At 38.7% G+C, this 15975-nt stretch overlaps 2 protein-coding genes across 3 annotated transcripts; both read left to right on the top strand.

Annotated features, from left to right (window-relative positions):
- The first annotated feature begins 2876 nt into the window (after nt 1-2876).
- On the top strand, nt 2877-5108 carry LOC146476455 (BTB/POZ domain-containing protein 6-like). Its single transcript, XM_085114327.1, has one exon. It carries the CDS (start codon nt 3185-3187, stop codon nt 4526-4528), a length of 1344 nt encoding a protein of 447 aa, XP_084970453.1. The 5' UTR covers nt 2877-3184; the 3' UTR covers nt 4529-5108.
- A 691-nt stretch (nt 5109-5799) lies between these two features.
- Nucleotides 5800-15975, top strand: LOC146476454 (uncharacterized). Of its 2 annotated transcripts, XR_014865569.1 has the most exons (11): nt 5800-5955; nt 6132-6187; nt 7601-7637; nt 8368-8499; nt 10059-10225; nt 11455-11559; nt 12184-12255; nt 12443-12773; nt 13219-13370; nt 14573-15222; nt 15298-15975. XR_014865569.1 is itself a non-coding variant. In XM_085114318.1 (10 exons), exons 1-10 carry the CDS (start codon nt 5916-5918, stop codon nt 14831-14833), a joined length of 1353 nt encoding a protein of 450 aa, XP_084970444.1. In that variant the 5' UTR covers nt 5800-5915; the 3' UTR covers nt 14834-15975. The 2 variants fall into 2 exon arrangements, 1 of the variants encoding a protein (XP_084970444.1); XM_085114318.1 differs by having other exon boundaries at nt 14573-15975.

Raw genomic sequence — 15975 nt, 5'->3', positions numbered from 1 at the left:
GTAATTGTGGAGACATAACCCTTTTGCGACCTTTTGCCAGTGCTTATCGAAATCCAATCTTTAGACTGCCTGATTTAGGAGCAGAAAGTAAACGGCATTTTGCAATATTACATTTCAAGCGTAAAACATCTCCAACTTTCGCGTTTGTTTGTTTGTTTGTTACATAATCCAGTTGACGTTCTTTATTGCCACAATTTTTCTTTTGAGTAATACAAGGTTGAGAGAGTCATCACCGGTCATGCATGTACATATATGTAATTTACAAGAGAAGAGAGTTTCTTTCCTACAAGGGATTCAACCTATTTAAAGTTTATTTCAGTGTACACTATAGTGCATGTGTATGTTGTCAATTGTTTCAATGCTAAATTAAGCTACTTCGGGAGACACTTCCGGTAGCTCCGGCTGTGAGATTTTAATACGGCGTCCGCTGTAATGATGTGGCCAGTATGTTACAGCGACACATTTTGCAATTTCCTCCCGTAAGAGATGCAGCAGATTGTGTGTCAAGTGGACGCCTACGGGAGGTTAAAAACAATAGAAATTTTTAAACAATCATCTCTAAAAGTGGTCGCTTACGGGAGGTGGTCGCTTAAGAGAGGTGGTCGCCTACGAGAGGTTCCATCTATAGTGATTTGACTTGAAAACTTTTGGTATTTTGGAAAAGTGGTCACTAATGAGAGGTGGTCGCTTACGAGAGGTGGTCACAAAGGGAGGTTCGACTGTAATAATAATAATAATAATAATAATAATAATAATAATAATAATAATAATAATAATAATAATAATAATCAAAATCATTAATAATTCATAAGCCCATTGACCTATCAAATGGTCGATAAAACATCACGTGCAGTGGTTTTAAAACCCGATAACACCTCTTCTTTATTAGTATGCGGTGTTTATTGTTTTTCTCGTAGGCTAATTTCCAACGTTCACAAAAACATTATTGTTATGAACTCTCTTGACAGACGCTTTTCCAGGAATGTTATTGAGGCGTTCAAAATACTCGCAGCACATGTTTTATCGAGTCAAAAACCACTCGGTTGTGCCTCGTGGTTTTAAATCCCGATAAAACACTGCTGCTCGTGTTTTAAACATTGCATAAAGCTCTTTATTGATTCCAAGAACAAACGTTTCGAATGACAGCTGAAAAAGACAAATTTACATGATGGAATCTTACAATGTACCCGACAAGGGGAACCACGTGAAACCTTTGGCCCGCAACAAACTACACACACACCCTCCCCGCTAAATGCAGTTCTGTACCAGCCAGCCGTGCCTGTCGTGACAGACATTATTTTAATTTTTGTGGGCTGTTGTGGGAATATTTTTGTCTAATTTTCGATTTATTTTAACGCCTTACAAACTCTTATATCACACTTGCATGGTGACCTGTGTCACATCACGCTTCAGTGACCTATGGTGTTTCTCGTGATATCCTAATATATAATACTGTATATCTGACCTGTGGTGATATAATAGGGCGATGCTGGGAGTCACGTAGCATACATAAGACTATTTTTAAAAATGTTCAAGCAAGCAACCGTGGACGATAATCCTGCTGGTATACGTTGGATCAAACTGGCTCGTCCTTGACGATCAAAAATAGCGACTGCGAAGGATATTACAGGGGGGAATGTTTCGTGCAACTTGCCTCAGGAAGCATGTCACACTACGCGACGGTCGATAACACCGTTGCAGAAATCGTTGAGAAAATTAATGTAAAAGTGGCTTACTTTCGCGACGATTGTGGCAATCACCGCTGCTATAAGTTTTTCAAGATTTCAGAACAATTCCTCTTCAACAAGAAATTCAAATTGTTCCAAGACATTCGCGTGATCAATGGTCATGATCACAATAGGACTTTCTCAAGTCAAGATACACTGAAGATATGTCGCTACTACGAGAGGAAGTGTGTCACCACACCCACCCCCACTCCCACAACGCCCTCGCCCTACCACACTTGTCATCCCACATTTCGTGTCAACGTTTATATACAGCTCAACGGCATCGTATGATTGAATTACTCAAATAACTACAATCTTGGACAGAATAAAAAGAAAAATTAAACCCCCCTCCCCTCAAAATCAATGATGATTTCGCGCGCGAAGCAAAACGCGCCATTTTCCCATCATTGAAATGGGGGGGGGGGGGGGGGGAGGGGTGGTCTTAATTTTTCATTTGATCTGTCCAAGATTGTAAGCTCTGTTACATGTTAGCGGAAAAAATCCTGACAGACTTAAATTCCTCACGTAACGAGCCATTTTGAACAGTCGGAAGTACACAGCTGTTGTCTGAATTTTTTCTATTATTCCATATATGATCACCGTCCCACCACAACAGACTTGTAATGTAGCTTGATTTCAATTACGCAAACTAGGAATACGATATTCTAATAAAACTGTTTATTCCGTGCACAGTGACACAACACATTGGCAAGGATGACGTCACACATTTTACGGAATGTGTGAATGTGCAATGAGTAATGCCTTCAATTTTTTTCCTGCTTCCAAATAAAAAAAAAACTTACAATTTTCACCACAAACCCATTTAACATGTCATTTGCTTTCTTAAAATATATAAAAAATTTAAATAGAACTGGTTTCTATCCAAAGCCAAAAACGTGATCATCACGCGCGAGATATTACCTCGATTTTCAAAATTTTAAAATTGAGCTAATTCAATCGTCCATTTCATCCTAGAAGGCAAATAATAACAAGTTGAGCCTTATTGTGATGTTTTATATTTTTAGTGTTGAGCCGGATGATGTGATATTTTTAGGCAAACACTCGTGCGTAGAATATGTCAATTTAATCTGGTCACGTATTTCGTGTACGTGAAGTCCTTAGACTTTCCCAAGAAATTTGAATTAAAACAAAAATTTCACTGGCGAAACATTAATTATTTATTCTGTGTAATGCTTAAGCTAAATTGTTCTTCCTTTTTCTTTTAAATAAGTTACACGTTTTGGAAGTGTTACAAACACCTATTTAGCATATTGCGTGGGAAGTGAGTTTTGCGTGACGCATATAAGTGGGCGCATCAAACTGAATCACTTTCAAACGGTTGCTGCTTCTCAGACGAGGGAGACTAACTTGCTGATCGACCCTATTATAAATACATTTCGTTGCATCGAGATCGCTGATTAAACATTTTGTACTGCTGTTAGTGCTAGCGATCAGACATGTATGATTTGGCTGATTCGAACACTCTTCCCGCTTCGAACTTGACTCAAAGGAACAAACGAATGTACAACAATTCTCTGATGAGCGATGTGAATTTCATCGTAAAGGACACCGAAACCGCGAAAAAGGTATCGATCCCTGCTCACAAGTACGTGCTGTCAATAGGAAGCCCTGTTTTCTACAAAATGTTTTACGGGGACCTGGCAGAGAGAAGCAGTTCGGTCGAACTTGTGGATGCTGACTCGGAAAGTTTGCTCGAACTTCTACGCTTTTTGTACTCGGACGAAACCAATTTAACGGCCAGTTGTGTTCTTCGCGTGATGTACTTGGCCGAAAAGTACATGGTGACGGGATTATTGGACGAATGTGCTGAGTTCTTAAAGAACGAAATCGACGCCGAAAACGCATTTGATGTCCTAACACAGTGCGAGTATTTCCGTGACACCGAGGAGCTACAAGAGCGTTGTTGGAGCATTGTGGATCTGCAAACCAGGCAGTGTCTTCAGTCCAAAAGCTTCCTTGCAACATCCGAAGGGATTTTAGAAGCTCTGTTAAGGCGTGATACACTAGACATTGACGAACACGAACTGTTTCAAGCGGTCTTGTCATGGGCTGAAGCAAAGTGCAAGATGCTTGCCTTGGAACCCAAACCTCAGAACATTAAACAGCTGCTCGGGGACGCCATTTCACATATTCGTTTCACGTCCATAGAAGACACTGATTTACTCAATCAAATGCTGGAATCCGGAATTCTTGAGCACGATAATTCGCAGGTTGTTCTCGCGAAGCCAAGCTTCGATCTGGCGAAATCAAACATTCACGACTTCCCGTTCCGTGACCACGATCGTTGCATTCGGCCACGCCAAGGGATAAAACCGCTTCGCTGTCGCCGCTTGTTTATGAACGAACCTCCTCGTCTTTTCGCCCCATATGAGAGTACTAACAGTGTCAGCTTCATCACTGATCAACCCGTCTGCATAAGTGGTGTTAGGATAATTTCAAGCGGGCGTAAGTTAAACGACAATTATGCAGTGATCACAAAGCTACTGGATGGCAATCGCACTTGTCTGAGCTGTGTTCAAGGAAGTTACACGGTGGAATACGGAGGAACAGAGGGCCTTCCTGGCTTCGATGTGTATTTCAACGAACCCATACTGATCAAGAAAGGTGTGAAACATTTTATCACCATTTTCTCACCCGCTGAACTCGATTTGCCTCAGCGTATTGGAAAGAAAGATGAAGTGAATTGTGCGGGAGTGAATTTTTACTTTCCTGATTCTACGCATCGACAATTTCCCGAACTAATCTTCCATCCACTCGCACCTTTATGGAAGAAAAATTAAATATTAGGCGATGGACGGGGGAATTTTTTTTGCTATGTGCTGGTGAATTTTTCAAACAAAAGCTTGTCTCAGTTTCACAATAGTACACTGGATGCATATTTTGACTGAAACATTAAATATTTATGTGATCGTCGGGTTTAAAATTCTTTGCATGTTTCATATTCTACAAGGTCACGCTTGGAAGATTAAGAGTCACGCCAACAACTGATTATTTTGATGATCAAAAACGTGATGATAATATTTTTAATAATTAAACACGTGTTCGTGTTTTCTAAGTTCTGTCCTCTTTAGCAAAGCACCCAGAAAGCCTTCAGAAATGTATCTAGAAAATTTTAGCATAAAACAGGCCAGCTTTAATTTATGCCTATATCTTTCTCTTGCTTGCCAGCAAGGTCGGACAAATAAAAAATACACGTTGATTCGAAGTTCAGAACTATCACCTCCTTGAGGATTGTCTCCACTATCAAATACTTTTAAGTGTAAATTGCTAAATTTGTAAAAGCCACTGTGATCACCTTGGTAGCGGGTTCAATAAAATGCACTCAGCTTTTTCTAGTGTTGTGTGTGAGACTTGTTTGGACTCATTTGTTCTTGGTGTATGCGTCTTGGCAAATCCACTTGAGAGTTCCAGACATTCCAATCCTAAATTAAAGTGACTTCAGTAAAGGCTAAAAATAGGGAGACTTATTTGCTTGAGGCGCAATTTATTATTGGCGGGACTGAGAGGGTGGGTGGGTATAAATTCTCACTTCAAGGCCACGCAGGTTGGGTACAGGAGGTTCTTATTCTGCCCCAGTTTATAGTTCCAGTAGAGAAATTGATGACTTTATGGACTTTACACGTTGATATATCGCGCCTTTAGAACTAAAAAACAAACAGCGATTTTTCCCCTTGATTTTCATTAATTTCGTCAGAAATCAGGAGAGCGGGAGAAAGAAACAGAAATCGGAGGGTCGGAATGTCTGGATTCTCGCAGGCGCTCTTTTGGCTCGTCAAGCAATCTTTCCTCCCAGCCATGGGGAGGAAAGATTGCGCGACGCGGGGCGTCAACGAGGGAGGCTAAATTTCTGGCTTTTATACAAAGTTGTGGTCTCATTAACTCAGAAATCTTTAAGCATTTTGGATTTCAAAAGCCCTTGCTAAGATCTGCTTCTCCCACATAGAAACGACGCAAAAAATACCTCTGACTGTAAACAATTCGAAGCACCGTTGCGGAGGACAAATCATTTCGGGAAGAGGCACTGGGGAGAATTTTGATCTCTCAAGTAAGCCTTTCATTATCGCGGGCTCACTTTTTACCACAACGTGATATGCCGAAAAGTTTGTCCGGCAAGGAGTGAAATTTTATCAAAATATAACGCCGTTCCAAGCCGGTAGATCCTTAGTTATGTTTTCTGTGTCATTACGAGGACTTAGATGTCAGAAAGGTAGGTTATTTTGGCTCATTTACGATGCAGTTCTGTTTCTGGTTTTGGAGTCTGTGGATTCGATTCTGGAACACTCGTGTCCCATTTCATTTGATGTGGATATAGTTCTTAGCACAGTATTTGATTTCATGACATTGATTCAATTCAATTCTTAAAGCCCTTTGAAATCTTTGCAGCTCTCAAGGAAGCTATAACGGGCGTCAGATCTCTCTGTCTAAATTCTGGAAACAATGTGAGTGATTGGGTTGCTACAATATTAAAACTTGGTTTGAGTAGCTTACATGTAAGCTTATGTAATATTACTGACAGTGAATTCTTGAAGCAAATGCATAGTCTAAACAGCATGAAAATAGATTGCAATACAACCTTAGAATCAGAATCTTATAGCAAGATTAAGTGTTCTGAAGACAAATAAGGAATGAAATAGACAAACCAACAAAAATTGAGCAGAGTGGGAGCCAGGGTACATTCCGTATACATCCCACACTGAAGATATGGTAAGAATTTTGAAGTTCTACGCCAAGCCGCTGTCAAAGCGCCTATTCCAGGGAAATGTGAATTAGACAGCCATGTCAATCTTGTCCCCACTCCCCTGTCGATAGACTCTAAATCCTACATCAGGAGAGAAGTCCTGGATATTTTTGGATAACAACAGTTCATTTGAATGGAAGAAACAGGCAATCTTACACCAGGCACTACCTCTGTCTTTACGCCACTTTATGCAAAGACCATGATCATGTGCCAGTAAGTCGAGTGGTTTGGAAACCCATGCTGAAGATCTTAGCCGTAACCTACATAAAATGCAGCTGGGGGGGAATACAGTTTGTTTCACTATAGTGTAGTTTAGTGGCCTTGCTACATATGTGTATCATAAAGTTGCCATGTACTATAATATTACCCCTTACATGAACATTGAACAATTGCACACAGAAGAAGCTAAGATAACTTTAGTTGAACTCCTTTTTGGAACAATGAATTATTACATTTGTAGCTGTATATACACATACTTAACATTACAGTGAAGTAGTGAAGTAACTGTGTAGTGGGTGGATTGATTTTATGGCAAAATGACCAGATATTGAGTGGATGGGTTAGGATGATAGATGTCCAAATGTTAGAAACTAAACCTAGAATTTATAGAAAATCCTAGCTGGTGGGAGGCAGGCCAGTTGGCTATTTATATAGCAGGCCAAGGAATTCAACATGGGACTATTGTCAAAAAAAATCTAAGGCAGTGATCAGAAAGGAGGACTTCTGGCCTATAAGGGTCTGAGCCATAACCACTAGCCAAAAAGCACGCTATCTGGCCTCTTCTCTGCAACCTAAAATTGCTTGGACGGTGTATTACTTCGGACCCTTTAGAAAGTACACTGGGTATAGTAGATGGCATTGATAATCAACTTGGAAGTGATTGAGAGTCAATGCATGTAACAATCATTCTGAAATTGATGTTATAAAGCAATGACAAATATTGCATTGCATAATGAAGAAAATTGCTTGGGACATATTTATTGTTGTTTGTGATTTATTGCTGTTTGTCATGAAATCTGTCATGTTAGAAATCACTGGGATTGTTTTTTCAAGAAAGTTAATGTGTGTTTCAAATAGTAACATTATCTTTCTTTGTCTTCTTTTATTCACACAGAATTTGCTTCTTTTACAGAATGGAAGGAGGAGCACAGGTAAGAATTCATGAAATTATTTATACTGTTAACAGTAGCATTTAAGTATAGTGGAACCCTTAAATGGAAGAAAGATCCTCGCAGTTAGAATGCAACTTAAGCAGTTGTGAAAAAAAAGCCTGAAAAAAATTTAGGCTTGAATGGGATTCAAACCCATGACCTCTGCGATGCCGGTGCAGTGCTCTACCAACTGAGCTATCAAGCCAACTGGGAGCTAGTCATATTGTGAGTTTGTAATATACCCGTGAAGGATGAATAAATGAATATCAATATATGAAATATCATATATTTGAACTGCGGATAAAAGATTAAATAGAAGAAAGATCCTCACAGTTATTGTTCACAGTTTTTTTCACAGTTTTCGCAACTGCTTAAGTTGCATACCAACTAAGAGGATCTTTCTTCTAGCTAATCTTTCATCCGCAGTTCAATATATGATATTTCATACATTCATTTTCATTTATAGTGGAACCCTAATAAGTTAAAGAAAGAGAGCGGTGAAACCAAAGTTCTATTAAAGTCTTTAATTCATTAAAGTACTAACATCCATACTGCTGGTATTGAAACAGAGAAAGCTTATTACAATTTGCACACTTTGATTATTTTGATTTCAACATCTTTATTGTGTTTTATTAATGTCACATCTGATTGGATTTTCCATGTGACCCAATATCTTTCTTGGTATAGTTAGCATATGCGAGGTTTTAAGAGAGATTCAATTTGTTTCCAGTATTTCAATTCCGGAATTATGCAGCTCCTGCCAAAAAGGCCACGTTTTCTAGAAACAAGCCTCATGTAAACATTGGAACTGTGGGCCACGTTGATCATGGAAAGACCACTCTTACAGCAGCAATCACCAAAGGTAGAGTTCATTATTTTAATTGACCATTAGCTACTACAAATGTGGCATTCAGAGGAAAAAATCTCTTTATAGCCATTTGTAAAGAAATTCCCAGTTGGGTTTGTAATTGGACCAAAAAGAGGAAGTCCTTTGTTTTGAAATGTAAACATGTCTTATCTAGACTCTTGCACCAAGCCTGTCAGTTAACAGAGCTCAAACATTTGGCCATGTAATAGATGAAAGATTGAAAGAAGTGAGAGTAGCAGTAACAGGGAAGTACTGTAGCTAAGATTTCCAACAGGTGAAATTTTGTTGATCATGAGTGGGAAATTTTAAAAAAAGAGGAGTTTTGACAAGGCATGGTTTTCTTCAGCCAGAAAAATCAGAAAAGTCAAGTCTTCAAGCAGCCATTTTTCTGACTTTTTCCAATATTACCTTATTTACTGGAATAAGCGCCGCGACTCTTATTAAATTTTTCGCACCTTAAGGACGGTGCCTACTATTGTTACTGCGCATACGTTCTGCGCATCGCGAGATACTCGGGTTTCCTATGGGTGGTGCCTTCTAATACAGGAATATTTTTGCGCGGTTTAAAACTATACGGAGAAAGCAGAACTTACCAAATGCTTTTGGTATCTCAAAAGAAAATTGGGGGTAACCATGCATTTTTCAGAGATAATTAAGCTTCAGTTTAGGAAAAAATCCCATACATTGCTTTATATTTTGGCGTTTTTTAGAGATATTACCGCTTAATTATCTCTGAAAAATGCGTGGTTACCCCCAATTTTCTTTTTGGATTCCAATAGGCCTTGCTGAGATCTGCTTTTCCCGCATAGTCATAAACCGCACAAAAATACTTCGGTATTAGTAGGCACCGTCCTTAAATGTTATTCGAGGGTGCCGTTTATTTGACAATTGGATTCGACAAAGAAATCTTTTCTTTTAATTTAACAGTATATTTTCTATCTGTACAAAGTTGAGTTTGTTGTGCTGGCAAAGTTCATGGCCTTCACAACATAACTACATATTGCAAGAATTTTGGAGAAAGAACTTAATGGGCGAGTGGCGAAATATAATCACTTTGAACTGAAGAACATTGCTTTTGATAAAAAGAAATATCCAATGCGTTTTTTAGTTATATTGAAAATTATTCTTTGAATAAGCACCACATCTGGGGCTGGCGCTTATTCGGGGGCGGCGCTTATTTAACTTTTTTTCCAAATGCGGCACTTAATATTTGAGGGTGGCACTTATTCAAGTAAATATGGTAGTGACATTCCAGAATAAGAGGGACTGTGACATTAACTGAGGTTTTGACAACCTGAGTTAGTAAGTTAGGAGTTGAAGTCAGAATCAGAGTGAAATTAACCTACTTGTGGATGTTTTTATATTACAATGCTTTGCAGCTACACCATGGAGTGTAAATTGTGCAATTGAAATTTTTTATTGATAATTGCGCAATAGAAATTAATAAAATTATTATTATTATTTATTTTTATGTTATTGTAGTAGGACTATGTTGTTAGTGGGGTGAGTATTGTACAAACAAATGTTTGTGTGAATTTCAATTAATTTTATAGTCTTGGCGCAAGAGGGAGCAGCCAACTACAAGACATATGCTGACATTGACAATGCTCCAGAGGAAAAGGCTCGTGGCATAACAATTAACACAGCGCATGTTGAATATCAAACAGCCAACAGGCATTATGGACATGTCGATTGCCCTGGTCATGCAGATTACATCAAGGTATCAATGTTTTTGTACTCTTTGCTCTGTTTATGCCATATCTTTCATGAGGCCCAGGGGATTTGATTCAGCTCAATTAGAGGTACCACAATCACTTTAATTTTTGAGGTGTAGAATTAGTGAAATTCATGCAAAAAATCCTGGTTAAATTCTTGTGACTAAAATTTTCACAATATTTGACAATACGCTATTCAGTAAAGTGGCGGTGAATAGTGGAAGATATTTTTGCATCAATGTAAATATCTACCACTGTTCACTGAGATGCTGGGAGGTGATGTATTAGCATCCCATCCAGGGGGAAGTATTATTGTTACTAGTCACTTAATCATGCTAAGGAATCTGGATGTACACACCAACACTGAAAAGCCTCACAACAAGGTTGAAAGGAATAGGATATACTGATATGTACTGTAATTATATACAATAAAAGTTAAAACCCGCCTGTATATATCAGTTACATAAGTGATAACTATAGTTAAATTTGAAATCATAGAGACAGCTATTAATAAAACATTTTCTAACATGTAAATCTTTCCATAATTATTATCATTTTGGGATCTGGTAGAGGTGTGATCCATGTAGTTCAGGAAGGAGGTCACAGAGTGGATGCGAAGGAGTTCCATTAGAGGGACAGTATCACGCTATTTTTAGTAAAACATCGAAAATCGGAAAGACGCTATTCAGTTGATAGCAGCCAAGATATAATGACAAAATGCCATTAAAAGACTATCAGAATGCAAAGAAACTATCCAAGGATATTTTCACCGGCAGATGACCAAGATAGAGAGGGGTTCAAATTTGAAAACGTCTGGCGGACATTTTCAAATTTCGTTGTTGTAACACACTAAAAATCGCTATTTGTACTATATTTTGGTTCAACCTTTTGAACCCAAAGAGAAAAGTGGGGTTAACCACGCAATTTTTTTAGAGATTATTAAGCAACAAGAATTCTAAAAAGGGCTAAAATGCAAAGCAATGTATGGAATTTTCTCCTAAATTTAAGCTTAATTATCTCTGAAAAATGCATGGCTACGCCTAATTTTCTCTTTGGATTCCAATAACCCTGGCCAAGATCTGCTTTTCCCGCATGGTTATCAATCGCGCAAAAATATCTCTGTTTTAAGAAATCCGACTTTCTCGAACCAGCTGAAGATGCGCAGAACAGATGCGCAGCAGCAAAAGTAGGCACAGTCCTTAAATGATTGGAAGTTAATTTTGTTGTGTTTCAGAACATGATAACAGGAGCTGCCCAGATGGATGGTGCTATTCTTGTTGTTGCTGCAACTGATGGACAGATGCCGCAGACCAGGGAACATCTGTTGTTAGCCAACCAGGTGCAGTGCACTTACACTGTATAATTATCCCCAACAAAGCAGTAAACCCTTTTCTTTCACAAAGGATCCTTAGCTCAAAACAAGGACAAATTCAGCTTCTAAAGTCTTTATTGGACAAAATAGTAACAGCACATCATATCCTACAAAATCAACACCAGTTATGAGACAGTAATATTAATGAATTTGAAATCCATTACCTGATTAATTTTTATCAATAAAAAAAATAACAGAGAAGGATTGAGTTTTAACAATAATGAAAAACATATTTATGCAGGATGACCATTTCAGTTACAAAAACTGCTATCAACATGGGTCCTGCCATGTTAGCCAATCGTTCAAAGTAGTAACCATTTCCTGTTGAGTTTTTTAAATTTTCATTTGTACCAATGTACAAATGAAAGATTACTACAATGTCGTATGGGCTCCTAGGTTTTCAACAAATTCTTCATAAGGTTGTAAACTCCTATTGAAGACCTTTTCCTATAATCCCCTATTTTTAGCTTTTTGCTAATAGCCCTCTATTGAAGGGACAGAATCTTCTAACAGGGAGCTCAAACAATGACATTCTACTCACATAAGGCAAGAGAGTCTAAATAAAGATTGTTGTTGTTGTGTGCTTTTCAGGTCGGTGTTAAGCATCTTGTGGTGTACATAAACAAGGCAGATGTTGTTGATGATGAAGAGGTTCTAGAACTGGTGAGCTTCAGCTCTCATTTTGACAAATTATTTCGTTCGGTCATGTACATGCAAGATGACTGATCACTGGAACTCTTAAGGAGTACTCTCTGCTTTTTATGACCCAGGAGACTAAGCTTGTTTATTGACTGTTGAATACAAAATTAATATAGTGTATTGATGTGCCTGACTTCACCTATCCAAACAGGTAGAGTTGGAGATGCGAGAGGTACTGTCTCAGTATGGCTATGATGGGGATAACACGCCCATCATAATAGGCTCTGCTCTTTGCGCCTTGGAAGACAGAAACCCCGAAATGGGCCGTGACTCCGTCATTAAGCTTTTGGAAGCTGTGGATGAGTATATACCAACTCCAGCCAGAGATCTTGACAAACCGTTTCTTCTTCCAGTTGAGGATGTTTTCTCCATATCAGGGCGTGGTACTGTAGTGACGGGAAGGGTTGAAAGGGGTGTGATCAAGACTGGCGACGAGGTTGAGTTTGTGGGGCACGGAGTCAAGACCAAGACAACAGTCACAGGTACAGTGACAACTGGAAAAACTGACATCACTTACAACCTCAAAAACCAACATTTCTAAATTTCAATTCGATATGGAAAGTTTTTCCCAATTAGTGCTCTACGTACCCTGCTAGCAGGGGTTTCTTTCTGGCAAATCTATTAGCATGTACTTAGTGTACGAAGTCACCAACTTGGCAAAGGAGAGGGAGCCTGGAATCGAGATCATCGAATGCACTCCCTAATCTTTGATTATTACTAGTATTACTTTTTGAAACGTTTATGAGGCAACCAAGTGCGTTTTAACTATTGCATTTCTTAAACTGAGTGAAACCTCAGCTAGATAAAATCGAAACTAGGCTGTAACATGCAAAAAACGTAGCTTTCAGGTATATTTCCTCCTTATTGCATTTACGTTATTTATTCAACCATCTGAAAGAGCACACTTCTATTGTTCTGTTTATGTAGGTGTTGAGATGTTCCACAAGCTTCTTGAGCGAGGAGAAGCTGGAGACAACTTGGGAGCTCTGGTCAGAGGAGTGAAGCGTGAAGATGTCCGACGTGGAATGGTGTTGTGTGCTCCTGGAACAGTCAAGTCGCACACGAAATTTAAAGCTCAGGTACATACGCTGTAATTCATTTGAGTGTCGTAAAACCAAAACAAATGTAATTGCTCTTGCCAATCACGACAGACGTAAACAGTCCAATCAACCAATCAGAATTCGAACCAAATACATGTAACCGGCGCCAAGCGCGGGAAAACGCGTGCGAGCGAGGCACGATTGGTTTTGGTTTGGCTTCTCATTGGTTGAAAAAGTGGCGCGAGTTTTTGTAACCAATCACAGAGCGTAGTAAAGCAAAACCAAGCAAACGCGAAATTACTTTCAACACTCAATAGAAAACCGCTCTAATAATAATAATAATAACTTTATTTAAGTGTCAATAAAATCTAGCAGTTACACACCACTAATTGAGGACACTATCTAAAATTCTAAAACACGAAAATGTCAATCAAAACCAACTTACAATCAAAATCGAAGTCATTAAAAAAATATGTTTTTAATGACTTCGATTTTGATGGTCGATTTTTGATGGTCATATTGTGAGTTCGTTATTTATCCGTGAAGGATGAATTAAAGGGACAGTATCACGCTGTTTTTAGTAACACATTGAAAATCAAAAAGACGCTATTTGGTTGATAGCAGCCAAGATATAATGACAAAATTCCATTAAAAGACTATCAGAATGCAAAGAAACTATCCACGGATATTTTCGCCGGCAGTTGGCCAAGATAAAGAGTGGTTCAAATTTCAAAACGTCTGGCAGACGTTTTCAAATTTCGTCGTCGTAAAGCACTAAAAATTGCTGGTTGTACTATATTTTTGTTCAACCTTTCGTCTCAGAATCACTATTAATATCTCTCTAAATTATCGATTTAGAAATTAATTAACACAGTGTTCAAAGTTTAAACTTTGTGAAATCATGATATCTCCCATGATACTGCCCCTTTAATAAATATGAATATATGAAACATCATATATGATGTTTCATATATTCATATTTATTAATTATAAATATGACCAGCTCCCAATTGGCTTGATAGCTCAGTTGGTAGAGCACTGCACTGGCATCGCAGAGGTCATGGGATCGAATCCCATTCAAGCCTGAATTTTTTTCAGGCTTTCTTTTCGCAATTGCTTAAGTTGCGCACTAACTGCGAGGATCTTTCTTCTATCTTATCTTTCATCCGCAGTTCTATATATGATGTTTCATATATTCATATTTATTCTGGTAATAAAGCAAACATTTACTTTCATCATAGGTTTACATCCTGAAAAAGGAGGAGGGTGGACGACACAAACCGTTCGTCTCAAACTACCAGCCACAGTTGTACGTCAGAACAGGGGATGTGGCTGCTACTATCACCCTCCCCGAGGGGAAGGAGTTCATCATGCCTGGGGAAGACGCTACCTTCACCTTCAAACTAATGTTCGACATCGCATTAGAGGAAGGCCTCAGGTTTACTCTCAGAGAAGGCAGTCGGACTGTGGGGACAGGGGTGGTGACGGAGATTATCGAGTGAAGCCCCTACCTTCCCCTCCGTAGTAATTTAAGTTTCACTCCCACGTTCTTTTCCAGCTGAACAATTTCGCAGGGTCTTACCTAGTTTGATTGTTTCCACTTGAAGAGATACTCCATGTTACTTTTGACCATTTTTCTCCGTTTTCATCATAACACCAACAAAGTTCGTGGTGATTGCAAAATACCTAGAATAGAGATAGACAAAAAGGCGAAAACTTTACTGACCAACTAAAGGCGAGTATGGTTGGGAGTCAGTTGAGATTCGGTGGCAAATTGTTCAAACACAGCAAATGCAAGTCAAATTTAACCGTGGTGTAAACGTGTTTGTTTTCCAATGTAGTAATTTGTCGGTCTGTCATTTTACACCTGAACCGTGTGTTGTCGCATTTGGTTTGATTGTAGTCTGCATGTTGTTTATTTTTAGACGGTTTTTTTTTTTTGTTATCCGTACTGCTCGATAGTTAGTCCAAAATTTGCCATCTTCTTCTTTAGTTTGCGGTAATGTTTGATGTGTTCTGCTCTATATTTGATTTGGCGCTGTTTTAACAGATAATGTTTTGAGAACCTGTTGAAACAAAACTAGGGGTACCTTTGTCATTTATTTTCCCGTCCACAATTGCTGATTTTTATTAAGGCCTGGCTAAACTAAGAAACACTTTTTTCGCTAATATCGTCGAGGAAGCAAATGTTTCTTCGCTAAGCCGCGCGGCAAACATGTTTTGAAAGCAAGTTTCGTTTCTCGGAAACTAGAAAATGTTTTCGTTTTCAGCTAAAAACACTTTTGCTTCGCGAACGCAAGTATGTTTTCCTGTTTAGTAGTGGAGAGTAAAGGACCCTAGCAGCCGAGAACGATCAGAGACGCTGTACTCGCCGGCTACCGGTAAGCAACATTGTTTCAGTCACAGTACTTTCTTCGTTTAGCTAGGTCTTTAGTGGACATGTTGCATACAAAAACGTGAATTATGCGTATTGTCAGCCAATGTCATTATGTGACAAAACGGCGTGAGCGCAGGGCCACAAAATCTTCCGTCACTAAAACTGGTTTTGACGGAAATTTCCTTGCGCATTATTTTGCCGAACAAATTGTTACATTGGAAAGATGTAAAGCGGTGAAGTAAAAAATTAGCAGCTTCTTTTACCTTT

This window comes from Pavona decussata, unplaced genomic scaffold (assembly GCF_977016875.1).
Source record: "Pavona decussata unplaced genomic scaffold, jaPavDecu1.1 SCAFFOLD_76, whole genome shotgun sequence".
NCBI classification, from domain to species: Eukaryota; Metazoa; Cnidaria; class Anthozoa; order Scleractinia; family Agariciidae; genus Pavona; species Pavona decussata.
Note: the sequence above shows the minus strand (reverse complement) of the source record. Positions and strands in the feature narration are given on the sequence as shown.

Coding starts and splice junctions, on each gene's coding strand:
- LOC146476455 (XM_085114327.1), top strand. CDS start 3,185: ATGTATGATTTGGCTGATTCGAACACTCTTCCCGCTTCGAACTTGACT.
- LOC146476454 (XM_085114318.1), top strand. CDS start 5,916: ATGTTTTCTGTGTCATTACGAGGACTTAGATGTCAGAAAG. Junction 12,256..12,442: donor ATGAAGAGGTTCTAGAACTG/GTGAGCTTCAGC, acceptor CTATCCAAACAG/GTAGAGTTGGAGATGCGAGA. Junction 13,371..14,572: donor ACACGAAATTTAAAGCTCAG/GTACATACGCTG, acceptor CTTTCATCATAG/GTTTACATCCTGAAAAAGGA.